The 19,656-nt window shown below is 47.3% G+C and overlaps 1 protein-coding gene across 5 annotated transcripts in view; it reads right to left on the minus strand.

The window, feature by feature from the left end:
- Positions 1 to 3,978: 3,978 nt before the first annotated feature.
- THOC5 (THO complex subunit 5) overlaps positions 3,979 to 19,656 on the minus strand; it is a 29,418-nt gene continuing 13,740 nt past the window's right edge. For all 5 annotated transcript variants that reach the window (XM_033098010.1, XM_033098011.1, XM_033098007.1 and 2 more), the window contains 12 exons: positions 19,577 to 19,654; positions 18,871 to 18,911; positions 18,530 to 18,629; positions 16,993 to 17,101; positions 12,872 to 12,973; positions 12,192 to 12,288; positions 11,499 to 11,613; positions 10,120 to 10,223; positions 9,888 to 9,975; positions 7,622 to 7,737; positions 6,769 to 6,959; positions 3,979 to 4,182 (listed from right to left, as the gene is read on the minus strand). In XM_033098010.1, the coding sequence (XP_032953901.1) occupies positions 4,119 to 4,182; positions 6,769 to 6,959; positions 7,622 to 7,737; positions 9,888 to 9,975; positions 10,120 to 10,223; positions 11,499 to 11,613; positions 12,192 to 12,288; positions 12,872 to 12,973; positions 16,993 to 17,101; positions 18,530 to 18,629; positions 18,871 to 18,911; positions 19,577 to 19,654 (1,205 nt within the window). In that variant the 3' untranslated portion in view covers positions 3,979 to 4,118. The remainder of the gene's footprint in view (positions 4,183 to 6,768; positions 6,960 to 7,621; positions 7,738 to 9,887; positions 9,976 to 10,119; positions 10,224 to 11,498; positions 11,614 to 12,191; positions 12,289 to 12,871; positions 12,974 to 16,992; positions 17,102 to 18,529; positions 18,630 to 18,870; positions 18,912 to 19,576; positions 19,655 to 19,656) is intronic.

Consider the following 19,656-nt stretch of genomic DNA (forward strand, 5'->3'; position numbering starts at 1 on the left):
CAGAGCGCAGGCTCTTCCTTACTCTGTCCTCTCCCAGGACATAATACATGGTCATCCCCAAACCAGATACCGTGTTTCCCCAAAAATAAGCCCTACTCCAAAAATAAGCCCCAGTGAAGATCGTCAGCCAGATGGACGCATTTAGTACGTTATGACGATGTTCCAGAAGATGACATGACTGTATTTGAATAAATGTAGATTGTTGTACATGAAAAAAATAAGACATTCCCTGAAAATATGCCCTAATATGTCTTTTGGAGCAAAAATTAATGTAAGACCCAGTCTTATTTTCAGGGAAACATGGTACTGATGGTATTTGGATGCCAAAAGCCCCAGCCCTCCTTGAGGCTAGCATTCTTAACAGTGGCCCCAAGTAGCACAGGCAGAGCAGAAGGATCTTACCCGGCTGCCCTGCCGCTTCTGTCCAAAGTGGACGTGCACCCAGTGCTGTAGGCATTGGTTGGCCAGATACCAACCAGGATTGACTTGAACCATCTGACAAACAAAATCATCCTCCCTCGGGAAGGATAACAAACCTTAGGAAAAACCAATAGAATCAATTTGCTAAGTAATTGCTTGTCAGATGTCAGTGACCTGGGGGACAGACAATATGTGGAAAGGAGCTGACTGCTTTGGGATGTGCCCTTCCTGTTGGTAGCTGTTGGCTCAGCAGATACAGCTGGGTTGACGAAAAGCATTCTTCCTTTTTTTCCCCAGGGGATTGTTTCAGAGTAGATAGGTTAGGTTCTGCCTGAAATAATAAAAAACTACATCTCAATGGCTTAACACTAGGCTGAAGCCTATAAGGCAGGGATGAGAATCTCTCCTCTTTGCTGAGCAGTGCTGGCGAGATACAGGGCATGGTGCTGAGAGATTTGATCCTAATCCCCACAAGCACCGTGTGAGGAAGGTTCTAGTGTTACCTCCAGTTGTAGATGAGGACCCCCCAGGCTTAGGGTGAGTCAAGCAATGTGCCCAGGGTCACACAGCTGCTCAGAGATAGAACAAGGCCCTAGGAATATCAGCCTGACGCTGAGCTGGAACTCCTGACCACTACAGCATTCTGGGTGGACACGCGTGGCTGAAATGCATCAACGGCCCAGCCAGAGTGCCAGCCTGAAGCTACGTGAAACCTGAAGCTACTCCTGTGAAAAGGAAAGCTGTGAAGGCAGACCGAGCTCTGGGCTCGCACCCTGGATTCTCAGCTCGAGAACCATGTGAGCAAGGACAAGTCATCTAACCCTTTGAGCCTCAGTTTCCCCATCTGTGAAAAGAAAGGCAATGTGTACCCATGGTGGCCTGTTGTAATTAAATATGACAGTGAATGTAAAATCGGGAGTAGCACAGAGCCTGACTCAAAAGAGATGCTTAGCACCTGTTCTCATCAGGAGGCTACTGAGCACCATGGAAAGGGCAGAGGTTAGCGACACCGACAGGGAGAAAATCCCTTTGGAAGTCTGGCAGCTCTGCTCCTTCCTGTGAAAAAGGTTTTTAGCTTTGTTTCTGCAGAGTGATCAGCAGGTACACCTTCAAAATAAAAAGGGCCTTTTGGATTTATTTGTAGAGGAAACAGCTAAGAAAAGGCAAGCTGGGAAGAAAACAGAAACTAGAAGAAATCAAGAACATAGACAGCAGCTTTAAAAAGGTAAGGAACCTGGGCTGAGTCCCAGACGCAGGAGGATGATACAAAGGGCCTGAAGTCTGGGATGTGTCCCAGGGAAGGCAAGGCCAATTCCGGCTGAGGAGGAAGCAAGCCAGGCCCCTTCCCCCGTCTGCCTAACCGAGGCACAAATGGCTCAGGTAAGTAGCTCTAAGGGGCTGGATTGTCCCAGGCTTCTCACTAGTTTTAAAACCCTCTCCTTAAGGCCAAAGGATTCTTTTGTTCATCCTTCTCCTTTGAAGAAGAAAAATCTCTTCTGGATGGTCACAGGCTCTGAGATCCTACCTAGGAAGCAGAACCTCCTACCAGCTCTAACAAGCTGTTTGCAACCTTATCCTGACTACTGGAGAAAAGCTTTTGTGCTGAGTCAGTCTGGCCGCCTTCCAGCCAAGAACAGAGTGGAGACTGCAATGCAGGGGCATTACAGGAACTATTTTTAGGCCACCTTTCAATCTTATTCAGCACAGGCGGTGAGACGCAAGGCCTGAAGGTGGCCAGACCAAGGGGAGAGTGGCAGGGACAAAGTCCCAGGCAAGTAGGTCAGGGGACAAGGAGATCTCACCCTGTGGAGAGGAAGAAGCACCCAGAGGTTCGCAATGCTGCCCAAGGTGCAGAAGAGAGAAGAGGGGGACCTGTTTGTGGAGAATCAGGCCCTCCCGTATTATTTGAGGAATCACCAAGAAAAATGAGGCAAGGGAAGAAAGTACAGCGACTTCCAAAAGGAGACTAGGGCAATGTGCACCTGGGGAGCTCGTTAAAAATACACTTCCTTGGCCCATCTTAGGTCAACTGAGTCCGAATATTAGAGTGGGGTGCGTGGGGATCTGCATTGCTAGTTGGCTCCCCGGATGGGTGACTCACAAACACTGAAGTTCGAGGACGTCGCCTGGAGAGAATCTACCTCTGGAATTCAAGGGAACAATGTTGGATCAGGGGAAGGGGGGGCATAGGTAATGGCGGTCATTTAAGAGCCACCAGAGGTGCCCTTCTCTCCTCACTGGGCTCAGGCTTTCATCTGTAAAATGAAGGGCGCTGGTAGGGCCAGGAGTCTCCTAGATCTTCCTCAGAAAATCCTTGTCACTGCGTGCTCAGGGATAGCTGAGAAGACAGGAGGAAACAGCTTCTATACCAGAGGCCCATGTTATCCAAGGATAATCAGTAAAAGTCCACTTAGAGTGAATACGCATACACTGGGGAGCAAACTTCAAAGTATGTTGTGGCAGGAAAAAAACAACCCATTTGATTGGGACTATCACAAATAATAAAATGTACATATATTGAAAGTTGCTAAAAGAGTAAATCTTAAAAGTTCTTACCACAAAAATGCACAAATGTGAGATAATGTGCTGACTGACCTTTCAGTGGTAATCACTGTGCTACATATAGTATATCAAATAACCTCGTTTTACACCTTGAACTTGCAGAATGTTATGTCAGTTATATCTCAATGAAGCTGCAACAACTTATTTCATCTCGTAGCCAGCAAATTTAGATTATACTTGCAACTATGTAATCATTCTTAAATATTTTTACATCTTTATATCTTATTTCTTAAAATGAATAAAGAATGAATTGAGTACTGATTTGGGGGGGGATATAATTTTTCTGACAAAACTGTCCAGAAAAATGGACAGTTATGCCATCCTTCTGTTGCTTGACTTTGCAGGATTACAAGAGAGAATTCTGCAAACATTTTAGAGGGTGTTACCTATTTCCCCACAACTTCTCTTAATCCTTTGAGAGTCAAACCATTATTTTTGGAAGCACTTATCCTGTCATCAACATGAAGATTTTCAGATGTCACCTGGTCTGACTCTGCCAGCGCCTCACTGGATGGGAGTTATGCATGTGATTCTCCAAAATCACTCCCGCTGCTTGCGCGAAATCCTGCAAGGTTTACAATTATTCTGTGATTTATTTGTCTTATGTTTACATTGCACTGTCAGACGTTCATGACACCCAGTGATCAGAGAATGTGGCCATCAGAGACACTGACAGATATAGTGGAAAGAGGGAGGGGAGGGGAAAGAAGAGCGTTTGTTTTTGTGCTACGCTGACTTTGACTTCCCCTGTCACCTCCTAACAGCAGGGACTGAGGATAATAGCAAGATGACAGGACCTCCCAAAGCAGAAAGAAGGGAGGTGAGTGTGGACAAGATTCTGATTCTCTGTAGAATCAGAATCATTTGCACTCTGCTTTTCTTGGCCATCTAGAGAAAGCCTATTCACAAATCCTCTTTCATTCTGTGCTGTGGCTTCCACCTACCCTTCCAGACTGCAACACCACCCCTTCTCCCAAAGGAGGCACAAGACAAAGGCCACTGGTCAGGTGACACTTTAATAGGCTAGAAATAAAACACCTATCTTTGGAGACTACCGAGAGCCACATGTGGACCAGAGGAGAAAGCAGAGGTGCAGCACTTAGGACCCAGGAGGAAACACTAGGCCAATCGGGAGGTCAGCGATGGCTGAAGAATCCTTGAGGATGGTTATATTTAAACGGCTTTATCCTGCTGGGACCCCTAGAGAAACAGGAGAAGGGAGATCATTAATACCATGGCCTTTGGGCTGATAGAATAAATTATGGTTATCCACACCATTCTATATGCCTGTTAGGGGAAAAAAAGGAAGGTGTGAGAAAAGCAGACTGCAGAACAATATGTAAGGTGTGGTACCGTTTTTGTAAAAATGTCTTTACACGCTTGCAAATGCATGAACACAGACTGGAAGGGCGCTTCTGGGGACAGGGCTTGGGCACCCTCAATTTTTGACGTTTTTATACAACTGTTCGTTGTTTGTATGTTTAATAACAAACATGTTTTATCTCTATAATTTAAAAATAAAAAATTAAATCCTGTGCAGGGAGATTCCTATGCAGGTACGGTAGGAGTCTGGAGTCAGGGAGTGAAAAGAATCTGTGCTAAGTGCCTACGTCTTAGATGCTATTTCAAACATTTTAAAGATTTTACAGATGGAGAAACAGGCTCAGGGAGGTAAAACTATCTGGCCAACATTATACAGTCAGAAAGCAGCAGAGCACAAATTCAAAACCAGGCCTAACGCCAAAGCCTGCTGGCCACAGGCAGGCTGACAAGCATGGCCAAAGTCTCGATGGACCTCGTGGAGCTTAGGTGCTTCAGCCATCATCCTGGGACCTCAAGCAGAACTTCACAGGGGGTCCACAGTAACTGAGGTCCAGCTAAAGGGCCTCTTTTGTTCATCTGCCTGTGACTGACATTCAGTGGTAACCACTAAGTGACACCCTGGATCTTAGTCTGAGGAAGGGACAGTGAGAGGGAGGGCCGCTGGGTAGGTGTGTGTATGTAGGATTGGAGAGATGAGGGGAGCAGTAAGGTTTTTATTCCAACACTAGTGCAACCACTTACTGAAGTGAGGGCTTATTCTGCCTGCACGGTACTTGGCACTTCACAAGCTCCATCTGGTTTAATTTCATCCTCCCAACACCTGAGGTGGATGCTGTTTTACTGAAATCTGAAGCTCAGAGGGGCTAAGGAGAGACTCCAATCACACAGGCAGGAGCAGGAATTTGAACCTAGGTCTTTCTGGCCCCAAAGCCTTTGCTCGTAACCATGATGTCATATACCTCCCAGAAGGGCAGTCATCCAGGCAAGTCTAAGCACATGGCTGATGGAAAACCGACAGCCTGAAGGTACCCAGCCACTGGCGGAGGCAGACCTCAGGTCTTCTGCTGCCCAGCCCCTGGGCCTGATCCCAGTGGGTCAGCTGGACTCCACGCCAAGAACTTCACATCACACATCTCACCAGTCATGCAGTTAACTGGGTCTAAGTAGCCAAAGGAGCACCTTCCCAGAATGTTCTGACAGAGGGGCTCAGACTGGGCGACATACAAAACGCTTCAGGAAATGGGTCCTTCGAGAACCATTAGGTAACAGAAAAAAAACCCTGGTCGTGTCAGAGCTCCCAGCCTGGAAATGTGCTACAGCAGGCTGGGAGGGTGGGAAGAGCTGAGATCTCACACAGACCCACTAAGGAGAACCAGTCCTAGCAGGCGCCAACACCTAGCCACCAGCTCTGCCTCCCAGCAGCCACTCGGGGGAGGGAGCTGGTATCATCAGAGAGCACCAGGCCAGGTGTGGTGCCAGAAGGAGGCGGGAGCATGCTGGGCAGCTTCTAGGGGCTCGGACTGGCTGTCTGAGGTGAGGGGCAGGTATAGCACCTCTTAGACTGACCAGGAACGGGGCAGGGGGGACCAATTAGAAACAGGTCATAGCCCTTCCCCCTTCTCAGACACCATTCCTCTCCAAACCCTTGCCCAGATCGGAAGGGATGCCTGAGCAATGTACACGCTGGAGTTTTAGAACTGGCCCTCTAAGAACATGAGTTAGGGGATAAAAGAGGACCAAAGTGAAAAGAAAAGTAGCAGAAGTGCTGTGAATGCAGACACGCTAAATACCAAAATGCCAGGATTTGGTGGCATTTCTTGAGTCCGACTATGCTGGGAACCATTCTAGAAGCTTTACATAAATTATCTCTAATTCATCATAAGCTAGAAAGTGATACTTTCACTTCAGCCTTTAGGAAATAGGTTCAGAGCTGAACTGGAAGTGCCTCTCTCCAGGTCACACAGCAAAGCAGAGATCTGCACGTGTGTCTGTCTTACTTCAGAGCTGAGTCCTTCTGTAACTCCCGATTGCCTAAAGCTGGTTCTCATAGATGTGTGAGCACCCTAGGAAGAGTATAGCAGATCCTGGGGACTGGTGGGGATATATAAAGTGTAAAAAGCTTATTTGGATAGTAAAAAGCAAAACCTATGGTTTTCCACAGAAAATACAGAAAGTAAAATTCAGCCAAATCCCCTTGGTTCATGGTCCGGTGTTGCTCACTCAGCGGGTAGCCCATGTCTGGGGGGTGTTTGTGAAGAACAGCTGGACCAGGCTGACAGGAAGTAGGCTGCAGGGCAAGTTTCAGGAAGGAGAAATCCGCAGCAGGTTTTAATTTCCTCTGCCAACAGAGGTAAGTACACCTGGGAACATGCATGCCCTCTCTATGCCAGGCTCTGATCTCTGCCCCAAGTCCCAGGGAGAGGCAGGGCTGGAGGTCCCAAAGGCTCCCACCCCTCTCCTCACCTGAAGAGCCGCAGACACATCTTCTCCTGGGGAAACTCCTTGGGCCCCTCCACGCTGTCGTCATGGCTCTCGGTCTCTAGGTAGACGTCCAGCAGCACACACAGGCGCTGCAGCTGGTTGGTCAAGAGCTGATGGCTGGGCCGGGGGCCGCACAACTCCTTGTAGCACACGTTGACCTCGCTCTCCATGGCCTATAGGTGGGAAAGCCAGAAACTCAGCACGACCTTCCAACTGCTGGGTCTGATGGCTCCCCAAGAACTGGGCCTCTGCCGCTGGGCCATACCACATCAAGCCCGGCTGGTCTGTCCTGAGGTTTCCTCTCAACATACCGGGAGTCTTCCTGAGTCTGACCCATAACTTTCCCTGCCGTGCACACCCACAGCCAAGAAGATGGAGATGTGTAGAGAAGGAATCTCAAGATAAGATCCAAGTCAGAAGGTATTAGGGTTAAATATGGCTTCATGGCCATGGGGCTGCTACGGCACCAACAGGCGTAACAAAAATTACAGCTGCAAAGATCTCACACGTCACCTCATTCCAGCACTTCTAGGCGTCTGAGTTAATTCACATTTCTACAGAAGACCAAGCCTATGCCTTTCAAGGAAGGTATTTATATTCTTTCTATTTTATAAATGGGATGAAACCTATGGACCCCGAGCTAAGTAAGTGGTTGAGATAGGTCTAGGCTCTTTACTACACCATGCAACCTCCAGGAGTCTACAAATCCTGGCAGGACTCTCTGTTCTGGGAATGACACCAGTGCCCAAGCCCTCAGCTGCGACAGGTTCTGCCACTGTCCACCTCCCCAAAGGGGCTCTCCCTGGTCCTCTTGTCACTCCCAGCAGGGCCTTACCCGAATATTGTCGTCATTGCTGTTGGTTTTCTCCCCTTTCCAGTTTAGACAGAGCTGGAAAATGGGTGGGATGGAGGAGTAGCCGGGGTTCAGCACCACGGCAGCCTGGAGTTTGGCTGGGAAGGGAGGGGAAAAGGGGAGAAATCAGTTCTGAGACCCAGCCTGACAGCTATGCACTCTCCTGATCGCACCCTGAAACCTACCTAGCTCGGAGGTCTCAAAGTCAGAAAGTGCTGCAAAGCCCATTCTGGTACTAAACTGACTTCTGGAATCTCCGAAGTGAAACTGCCAAGTTGCAGACCATGAGGTCCTGTGAGTCTGGTCCCTCCAAGGAGGCAGAGGTGTGTGGACTCCCCCAAGTCTGGTCCACATTGGGTTTGCCCAAGAGTTCTATGTGCTCCTTTGACAGACATTTGTTTTAACTGGCATTTCTTTATTTGCCGGCAAGTTAAGGATTTTCCCATGTGAAGACTTACTGTTTTTTCTTTCCAACAATATTGTGTATTAGCTGTTACATCAAATATATTTTCTCTATCCTGTTCCTTTCATTTTTAAATATTTTCTTATGTGAAACTTAATAGCCAACATTTATTGAGTACTTACTTCATTTCCAAGCACTGTGCTGAGACCTCTATGAACATTTCACCTCATCCTGACAGTGATGGGTCCTGTCATTATCAGCTCCATTTTACATATGTGGAAACTGAGGCTCTGACAGAAAATTCCTTAAATATCAAACAGTTGCACAGCAACAGGGCTGAGTTCAATCCGAACTGCCTGATGTCAAAGCTGTGTTCATACGTAATTATTAAATGAAATATTTGTATTTTTTAACATATTCATTTTTTTCTCTGGTGACCGTTTTTGTCTTTTTCAATAGGATGGCATTTATCTTCTCCACCAATGGGCTAAGTGTGCCATTCTTTTTTCACTATTTATGGAGGAGAAAAAGAACTCTCGGATCCTCCACTAATTCAAATAACAGCAGACAAGAGAGTACAGGTTAAGACAATTGTTTCCCGACAGTCACGACAATACTTATTACAAAGTGATTTCTTTCTCTACTATTGTGTTGCTTCTGTCGTAACAGTCTGCATATATTTCTGGATTTATCTCCGCTCACCAATTTTTTGCTTTTAATCTATGCTATGTAAAGTTTTCAAACTGATCTATTGTAAAATGACTTAAAGATTTTATATATATATATGTACACATATATATATATATACACTTAATTTTTCAAATACGACAGTGTGTCTTATGAAAATTTTAATTATCATTCATGTGTGAATCTAGAATACTTATTATCTTTCTAACGTTTCATCTCCTCAATCAGGAAGCAGAAGTGATGTCTTCCAATGACTTCCCTTGGGACTTTATACATTTCTTGGACTGCATATTTTATGCCCTTTCAAAACAGTACTCTATGGTGTTTAGGGATGAGGTAAAAGTATTTTTTAAAAAGGGAGAGGATGGGAAGCAAATGCACAAATTCCAAATAGTAGTCACCTACCATGAGGGAGAGAATGAAACGGGATTGCAGGCCTCAACTATCTGTGAAATATTTGATTTCCTCAGAATATTTTTAAAAACACACAAAGAAAAAGAGAAGGGAAGAAATTGGGGGTAGAGAAATTCTAACAAAGAGTACCACCTTTCCTTACATTTCTGCACTATCTTAAAATTACAGACAATGCCCTCAGCTCTGTGGCCACAGCACCAAGCCCCAGGGCTCAGCTCCTGTGGTCAGTGCCAGGTGTGCTGAGGGTGGGGCCAGACAACAGGACTACAGGGAACATCTGGGTGGCTCCAGCAAGAAGCCCTGGTGAATCAGATGCTAGGACAGCTGTGCAGAATCACAGCTTTCCATGCCTCCAAAATGAGTGCAGAAACTGCAGAAGGAGCAAGGTTGTGCCACCCTGTGAATTGGTGGAAGAATAGGTGTCTGAGTCTAGAGGGTGGGAAAGCCAAGGGCTAAGAGCTCAGGCTCAGAGGTCAGACTCAGTTTGTGACTGAGTCTTCATTCCATCGCCTATAAAATGGGAATATTACCATCCCAGGGCTATCATGAGGATAAAATGAGATAAAGCACACATGTGGCTTCATTGCAGGATGAGTCCTTGCTGAACAGTGGGTTTCACAATCATTACTATTTGCTAAGTCCCCCAGCAGGAGTCCAGGATTTTTCGCTTCCTTTGGGCAACTCCCAGGAATGTTTTATTCTTAGTAGCTCCCCTTGCCTAGAACCACTGGGATCAGCAATTACCTGTGCCCCTTTCCACGAGTGCCATGTAGTAGAGATTGGTGTCCCCAGCCAGTCCCGCCTCCACAATGTCTTTGGTGAAATGCAGCTCCTAGAAGTCACCAGAGACAAGAAGTGACCTGCTAGCTCCTCCAGTCAAATCTCCTGCCCTTCTGGTGGAGGGGTAGAAGCTAAAAGGTGAGGTGGGCCTGTAGTCCCCAGGACAGCAATGATGACCTGCCACCCGTCTACCTACCATGTAATCATCATGGGCAATCGTCACCCACTTCACCAGGCGAGAGACGACCTTTGCAGGGAAGAGGTACTGGCAATCACTGGTAACTGGTACAATGCCATGTTCTAAAAGAGAGCAAGACGGGTGGTGTCACAGGTAGAAATCAGGTGCCACAGCTAGGTAACTGGCATCCTCTGGAGGGCTCAAGTGGCTCTGTCAGCTGTTCAGGTATACCTGGCACTCAGGAGGTGCTCAGGTGACGTGTGCCAGGAATGTAGGCACACCAACCTGACCTTCACCCAGTGCTATGTGCTTGTAGCCAGACCTAGCACCAGCCTTCACAGTGCTTTATCCTTAATGCAAATGATGGTCAGCAAATCAAAACCCCCTGGCAGCTAGAACCTGGGACAGTGCCTCTGCAGCAGTGACTGTTAATTAGATCCAATAGCCGAGAGGGCTGTTTTCACAGCTGACCTTGATGGAGGAAATGACTAAAGTGTTCTGTGTCAGTTCCACTAAGGGAGAAGAGCTAGAGAACTGCTCCAGGGTAAATTCCTGCTGGCGTTCAATAAGCAAATATGCCAACACAGTAAGTGCTGTCCAGGATGACAATCATCCAACCTTGAGACAAAATTAATTCAGCAATGCTGATGGGGAGCAAGGCCCGATGGACAAGCAATGCTGCCCTGGAGATATCAGGGTCCAGGTGGAGCCCGAGAACTGAACCAGAGAGGTAGGGTCTCCAGATGGGTCTTAGAAACCCAGTGCCTTCCCTGACAGTGACTCTTAGATCAGAAATAACTCAACCGTTACTACTCCGAAAATGCCTCGTACGTAGTAAGCCGTTGACAAGTCTTTACTGAATGAATAAATGAAAATAAGCCCTCATAGGGCCACCATCTTGGTCAAAGGCTCATCAGAATCACCTGGGAACTTATGAAACATAGAGGGCCTCAGCCTCATCCTGGAGGGTGTTAGCTCAGGTCTCAGGGGAGGAAAGGGGGGTGGATCCCTGGAAAGCTGTGTTCAAATAAGCTGAAGGTAAACTTCATAAAGCATGAATTGGACTTCTACTAAGTATCTGTAGAAAGCACACCAAAGTCTGACGTGCACTAACTTAGGAGGAGCTGCTCCTGACCAACGCACTCACTTGTGCCACCCAGAAGGCTTTGGGCCTCCTCCGTGAACTGGGACAGTCCTGATGGGAGCTCAGATCTCTGCATGGATGGGCCTGCAGCAATCCCCAGCAGCCCTACCAACACCGCTGCTCAGCAAGAGCCATGAATCCAGCCCTCTTTGACTTGTTGTCAGGATTGAAGACATCTGAGTGAAGGGCTAAGTCATTTTTGTCCCTGTGTTGTCCCAATGGCTCTCAAGTCGCAGCCTTCACACCAACTTACCCAGGGATGCAAACTGTTTGTGAAGGGCCAGGCGGGACTGCACCCTGGTCTTCAGCAGTTTCATAGTGGTCTCCATGTGGCTGGAGCTCAGTGAGTGGTCAGCAGTCACCGTGTGCTGTGGATGACAGCAAGTGTCACACCTGAGTGCTCCTCGTCCCCTCCTCAGGCACTGCCTCTCTCCTAGGACCTGCCTGCCTGAGGCAGCCGAGAACACCCTGCCGAGGTGGGCACCTTACGGGAATGGCAGGGTTTACTTGCTATGACAGGCCAGACACTGAGTCCCAGCAGGAACAATACAAGCTGCTAGGTTCTTCAGAGGCTGTGGCGAGTTCGAGAAAAGAAAGGCTTCTGTTAAGATGCCAGATCCCCTGGGGTTCTGCTTACACTTCACTTTTGGCCTCTTTGTGCACAAAACTGAGGGGTGGCAGAGCCTAGAGTTGTGCTGCACGCACAGCAAGGACCCAAATTACTTTGATCTAGAGGGTTACTAGACTCAGGGAGAAGGCAAAAGGTATATAAACACTTTAGACCTCAGACATTTTAGGGTCCTGAGTGGAAGGAAGACAGAGCATGTAGTCCTGAGGGAAAGCATTCTGCTATTTTAAAGCTCTGAAAGGCCATCAGAAACCTTTCTGGGGTCTGTATGGGGGGAGAGGAAGTAGAGCTCCAAGGAGACTGGATCAGTGTACACACCTGGGGCTGCTCTTTTGGGAAGTGGAGGCCACCCAGCTTCTGTACCCACAGATAGGGGTGACCCAACTCAAGTACGTAGTCTCTCAAAGTCAGGATGCTGCAGAAAAGAACACAGAATAAAGTGATTTTCTCAGTCCTTTGTGCAGTGGTCCCAGGATATAGCCTTCCTCCCATCCCCCACACAGGCCCATCCCGCAGGCTCGGCCATGCTCACAGCCATGCTTCCAGCAAACTCTCTGGACTTCACTGGTTCCCTGTGAATTTCACCTCTCCCATGTTCACTTTTTTTCTCCCCTGACTGCCTTCAACTCATAAGCAAATCTCAATAAAAAGTCGGTGCACTTGACTTCTTTACCAGTCTACCAATTTACAAAATATTTAAAATTTTTTTAATCCTCAGAGAAGTAAAATGTAAAACATTTTGATTATATCACGTGTTCTTAACATGTTCCCCAAGTTTTGATACTTTGACCCTTTCCCACCTACCCATCCATGACCTCCATTTGCCTTGTAAGCAGGAAAGGGCATGTGTCCCCTATGCGCAACACAGCAGTCCCTCTAACCCCACCCATGGTCCCCTCTGCCCTCTGAGAGGCCACTGGCCTTACAAGGTCTCCGGCCTTGGGCTTGAGCCACCAGAGAAACTCAGAAGCAGAGAGGAAGAAACACTGCTGACTCACCCAACTTTATCAAACTGGTACTGATTGGCTGGATTTGGAGTTTTCTTTCCATGATCCCCAGGATACAAACAGCTCAGGACTGAGTCAGGAGACAGCAAGTCACTGAAAGGGAGAAGATGCAGTGAGAAGGCAGGCCGGCACCTTGCTTCGAGGCAGACTGGGGCACTCGGGGATGGGAAGGCCGCCTCTCACTGATGACCAATGCCACCAGTTACTGCTTCCTGTGGGCCAGACCCTTTATACACCTGAGGTCATTAGATCTTCATAACCCTGTAAGGTAGGGAGTACTATCATTTCCATTTTACGAAGGAGAAACTTTGAAAGATATGGCTTGTCCAAAATCACACTGCTAGTAAGTGCGGGAGCTCGGGATTTGCAGTGTCTAATCAAAGACAGTAGTACCCTTAACCACCAAATTAAAAAAAATACCTGTCCTTTCAAGAATTATAGGTGACCAGGGCCTTATCTCAGGGGAACAAAGCCCTGTGACACTGGAAATAGATACAACAATAATTTCATAGAGATTCCTTTCTATGCCAGAAGGAACAAGTGTGCAGCTTTAGTGCTGTGTTTATCTCACTCTGACCAAATTTCATGCTACTCACAGAAAAAGGTCCCCTTTATCGTCCCAGAAAAAGACATTATCACATGCACTGGAGACAAAGTGACCCAATACTATAAGCAGATAGACAGCGACACCACTGCCACCCACCTGGAATGGTTAGGGCACAGCCTGTAATTAAACGTGAGAAGCAGAGAAGAGATTTTGGGGGGGGGGGGTATAATGTAATGGAGTAATCTGATCACAAATGAAAACAGGGCCCATTGTTTCCCTCAACCAGCACAGGGCTCTCCTTCATCTTTTCAGGGACAGGATCCAGAGCAACTCAGGCAGAAGGGCTGGTCCTGCTGTGCTGAGCCCCAGGCATGCCTTCAGGACTTAACACAGGACACTGGTAGCTTCTGGCTCTTCACTGTTCTCTGTCTCTCTGAGTCTGTCTGCCCCCCACAGTGAAGGGTCGGCCCCTTTCACTGCTTCCCATGGAAAACTGGCTAGAAAATAAACAAGTATTCCTAATCTTTTGGCCACTGTTTACAGACTATTACTACATAATAGAAGGAAATCAACTGAAATAAAACAGAACTGCTAAAACTGCACATGATAAGGGTTTCTAATTGACAAAACCTAATGGGAAAATCAAATCTTCTTGACAAAACTTACATCTGTAATATGTGGCTCAGGACAACTGAATTTGGTAAAAATAATAGACATAAAAGGGGAAGCTATATATAAAAATACAACACCAAGGGCAGCCGCATGGCTCAGTTGGTTGGAGCGCGAGCTCTGAATGACAGGGTTGCTGGTTAGATTCCCACATGGGCCAGTGAGCTGCCCTCCACGACTAGACTGAAGGTAACAAACTGCCGCTGAGCTTCCAGAGGGGGGCTGGATGGCTCTTGGTTGGAGCGCGAGCTCTCAACAAGGTTGCCGGTTCAATTCCCGTATGGGATGGTGGGCTGTGCCCCCTGCAATTAAGATTGAAAACAGTGACTGGACTTGGAGCTGAGCTGTGCTCTCCATAACTAGATTGAAGGACAACGACTTTGAGCTTGGAGCTGATGGGCCCTGGAGAAACACACTGTTCTCCAACATTCCCTTCCTCCACAAAAAAAGAAATACAACACCCCACCAAAAATTATTCTATTGGCCAAATCTTTGCTATAAAATTTTAATGGAAACGAAAGCATTTAACAAACAAAACAAACAAGAAAACACCTTGGTAAAATAAAAATGGAAAATGACTTAAAAACAGTGTAATGGCTTAAAGAAAAATTAATGAATTAAAATGCCTTAATGGAGATCATTCTGGATTATAATTTCTTAAGGAAAAATCAACAAGGCTGGCATAGTTCTGATTAAAATGTATGCATTAAAAACATTCATTTCCTAATGAATAGATCCTGGCAAGTCATCAACACTGCAAACATCACAAACACAGAGACAGCCCGTATCCCGACAGAAGCACTGAACATCTGTGACGCAGTCCCTGCCCTTCCGTCACCCTCCAAAAAATCAAAATGGAATCTGATCAAGCCTCGAAATCTAGCCATGAACATGAAATACAGGGGGAAGGAGTGACTCATTGGATTGTACGGTAGAGATGCAATCATCAAAGTCTCCTCCCTGGGGACCTACCGAGCAAACAACACACTTTCTCAGCAAATAAAAGAAAAAAAAATGGCAGGCACATTCAGATGAAAAGATGCTTGAGAGAAGCTTCACCCAATTGCAACATATAGCTATCCCAAGTCAAAATCCAAACTGTAAAAAGAAAACAGAACTAACAAAAAACACTGATGAGAAAATCAGGGAAATTTGAACTCGGACTGGCTATTGGATAACATTAAGGAATTAGGGTAATAATGTGATTATACTGAATAAAAGCATCCCTATGTTTTAGTAGATAAATAAAACCATAAACCAGGCTGGTGTCTCCAGGGGCCAAAGCAGCCTGTACTTGAGAAAAGCCTCTAGGTTGCGAGTCTGGAGCTCTAGGCCCAGGGCTTCCTTGGTCATACGGCTCCCTGGACCTCGGTTTCTCCACCTGTACAACAGAGGGATGAGCTAGGCAACACCTGAAGGCCCATAAAGATCCAATCCTGGTTTCACAGTGGTGTTTCCTTTAGAGTCTCCTCCATCTTTGGGGGCCAGTGCCCACCTGGCAATAACAGTACAGTGGTACGCAGGCCTATTTCCTCACCTGGTAGAGCGACTGTGAGAGTTCAACGAGTTGATGATAAACACAGCTGTCATTTACCAAGTGCTTCACTCATGCTAAGCATTTGACCTCACTCTTCACAAGCTCCCTGGACGGGGATATTACAGTGAACAACCACAGAATGAGGAAACAGACTCAGAAGCCAGGAAACTCGACAACAGGTGCACGCAGAGCTGTACGTGGCAGACCTGAGACTGGCCAGAGCTCCTCAGCAGGCAGCAGTACTGTCCCCATCGCTGCACGTGCACAGCTTAGAGGAGCTAAGAGTTAAGCATGTACCAAGGCCAGCCTGAAACCGTTACTAGCAGGCAGAGCACCTGAGCCATGAGCAACAGAACGCTCACGACAAGGAGATCCAGCCTGACCGGGCCCTCACAGAGCCCCAGAGCTGCTCACGGGACCGAGAGCTCTGGGTGAGCAGCGTAACCGTGCGTTCTAAAGAAGCCAGCCTTGGGCTCCCTCTGCTGGGGTCATGTGGGTGCTAATGGGGTCAATTTTATCCATAGTGCCCCGGGGGGTCAAACAACACTCAAGCACAGGGACCAAGGCGGTAGCCCGAAGGGGGCATGGACTAGAAATGCAGGGTAGAAAACCCAGGATGCCATCTGGCACCAGATCTGTGCCTCCTTCGGTGGTCCTTCTACAGCTGACACGATGACTCCATGGGACCACGTAAGAGCAGGGGCAGGAGCGCCAGGCCAGGGCAGTGCTCTTGTAAGTGGGCCTATTCCACCTTCCGGCCCTTTTGGCCCTCCTCCCTCCTTCCTGCTTCTGGATGTGGAACAAGACTGCCCTGGTCAGGGGCTTCCTGGGGATGCTCGACCTATGGCTGTCACTGTGCTTCTGTTCACCCTCCTCAAATCCCCCGCAGGGATCCACCACAGGCCTCCTCCCACTGCCCTAGATAAGGACAACCTGGGATTGAGCTGGAAACCAAAATCCCAGCAGCCTGGGATAGAAAGAGAAAAGGAAAACAAGGAGCAGCCTACAGTTGTCCACCTGATAATGTCTGCCAACTCTCATTTTTACATGGACGCTCTTTCCTCACTGGATGTCAAGAGCTGGTATTCAGCCCCACCTACTCAAATTCCAATATGCCACAGTCACTTTTATCCTCTGCTGTGTAGTAAGAGGACTTTACCAGTTCAAGTCCATGAGCGCTTTGTAAGAAAAATACCAGCGATGTGCCAGGACGTCTAGGCCATGTGGCCCTAGCTACGGATGTCAACGTAGCCATGCACCTCCTCAGAGCCAGACAAGGATGAAACCGAGAGGCCCGGCACCAAGGTTCTCGTCACGCCCCCCTCCCTCAGCCCACTCCCCGCAGCGCCTGCCCGATACCCTGCACTGATGGGGGTGATCAGCTCCGTGGCGGTTGTCACTTTGGCTTTTACTGTCATGATGTTGAGGTTCATGAGATAGTAGAAGGTCAGGTGAAGCACACTGTCATCTGGAGGGAACGAAGGAAAGAAGAGATCGTTTACAAGTTAAATATGAGAGCAGAGTCAATAGTGACATAGAAAGGAAAGTCCATGAGGCTCTTAAGATCCTTTATTGTAAAAACAAAAACTCAGTGGCAATTTAATGTTGAGGAAAGAAAGCAGAGCTTCTACAAATTCTTTGCTACTCCTCCCTCCAAAAGGTGGAGCTTCATTTCCCTCCCGATGAGTGTGGGCTGGACTTAGAGACTCTGCTTCTAACAAATACAATATGGAAAGGGAGTGATCCAGTGATCACCCAGAAGACCCCAGGTTCACATCACCAGTAATAAGACACAGCGATACCATGCACCCCATATCACGTGACGAGGAGAGCACATCTATGGTCTTCCTCCTCAAAATCCACAACCTCAGTCTAATCAGGAGAAAACACCAGACAAGGCCAAACTGAGAGTTCTCCTTCATAATAAACAAACCTTGTCTTCAGAAGTGTCAAGGTCATGAAAGACAAAGAAGGGGGAACTGTCACTGCCTGGAGGAGACTAAGGGGCATGAGGACTAAACGCAACGAGAGATCTTGGAACAGGAAAAGGACATTAGAGGAAACACCAAGGAAATCTGAATAAATCCTGCAATTTAGTTAATAGTGTCGTATCAATAAAATCAACATTGGCTTTGATAACTATACTATGGTTACATAGATGTTGACATTAGGGGAAGCTGGGTGAAAAGCATATGACAATGTGTACCGCTGTACTATCCCTGCATTATCACTGCAACTCTTCTGAGTCAAAAATTATCTCAAAATAAACATTTATTTGAAGGCAAAGAAAGGACCAGTGTGCATAGTATGTTTCCATTTGTATAAAAGATAAAAGGAGGAGGAGATAAATATACACTTGTAGAAAAACTTCTAAATGCGTAGAATATGTTTCTAGAAAATATGTAAGAAACTTGTCTCAATAGTTGACCCGAGTCTGGGAGTCGGGATGAGAGGGAAACTTACATTTGACTGTGAACACTTATACTGCTTAACGCTTTATCACATGCTCCTTTATCCATACCAAACCGATTTTAAAATATATGTTCTCTGCAGAACACAGTCCTACTTATATGGTGATTAAATTAGGCGTGTTGGTCGAATTACTCAAAACCTGCATACTCTTGCAACTTGTTCTGTGTATCTGACTTTGAAAATTCAAAAAGAGATACAGTTTTATCAAGCATCCCTTATGTGTCTAGTTTTGTTGCTCTGCTGTTGTGGTCGACTTAGGGGGAAAAAAAAAATCAAATGAACTCCATGCAAAATAATGAGGATAAACAGAGAAAAATGAAACCAGAATCTTTTCTTAGGCAAAGAGGCCTCTGGCTTGCTGGACCCTGTGCAGCTGGCTGAACTCACAGGTACCATGAGATCTACAGAACAAGGGGGTCCAGACCTTTGCACTTCAGGTCCAGCATGACGGACAGCGGGTGCCTCTTCAGCATCTCCTTGCGCTTGTCATCCAACTGAACGCCCAGCGTGGGTCGCCGGCGTTTCTGGTCAACGGAAAGAACGGAGCTGATGAGCACTGGTCGTACAGACCTCCCCCTTCCTTTTCCTACCAGCAGGGCCCAGCACTGCTGCCCGAGACCTGCTGTTTCAGCTCTCTAGCTGCCAGGCTCCCGGCAGCCCTTTCTGTCGAACCCCTTTCTTCTGCTTCTAGGATGGGTGGCACCTGCCAGGCAGCAAGCCCCAGTGCAGCTGCCTGGCACCCGCACAAGAGGAAGGGGCTCTCACCGTGGTCTGCTCCTCCTCGGCGTCCGAGTCGCTCTCGTCATCTGCAGCCACAGAGAGAAGACGTCTATAGGTGAGGGGGTCCCCAGGTCTCCTAAAAGCACCTCAACACACGGGGTATAAAGGGACCCAGACTCTGTCGCTTGTAAACAGGTTTCTTTAGGATGAATAATAATCTGCTGCTTCTTATTCAGTATAGAAAACACGGTGATGCAAGAAAAAAAGAAAAATGACCTATAAGCCCCCCACCCTTGTCTTTTAAAGTGCTTTTTAAAGTCATCCTATGGGTCACAGCCCCTCCACTGGTGGTGGTGGTGACAATAACGATAATATAAACAACAGCAGCAGCTCACATAATTGGAGGGGTTGCTATGTGCCAAGGATGATGCGAAGGGCTTTGCCTGCATGATCTCGTTTAATCCACATAATAATTCTACATGAGATACTACTATCCTGTTTTGACAGGTGAATAAACTGAGGCCCAGAAATGTTAAAGCGCTTCCCTGGGATCAGTGAGCTAGTGAGTGGCAGGGCTGACATCCAAAGGCAGTGCTTTCCCTGTCTACCCCTGCGCATTCAGACATTCAAGTCAAGCTTCCCGCGACACATAATCAGTACAGCTAGGACCAGCACGGTCCTTGGAGGCGGATTTGGTGTCCCTGGAACTAGCTACAGAAGCCTGGGGGCAGGATGCCAACCACCACGTTACCTTGGGAATCCTCAGGAGGCTTAAACAGAGCTTTGGCTTCATCCACACTGCCTTCAATCGCCACAGACAACGTCTTATCT

This window comes from Rhinolophus ferrumequinum, chromosome 25 (assembly GCF_004115265.2).
Source record: "Rhinolophus ferrumequinum isolate MPI-CBG mRhiFer1 chromosome 25, mRhiFer1_v1.p, whole genome shotgun sequence".
NCBI classification, from domain to species: Eukaryota; Metazoa; Chordata; class Mammalia; order Chiroptera; family Rhinolophidae; genus Rhinolophus; species Rhinolophus ferrumequinum.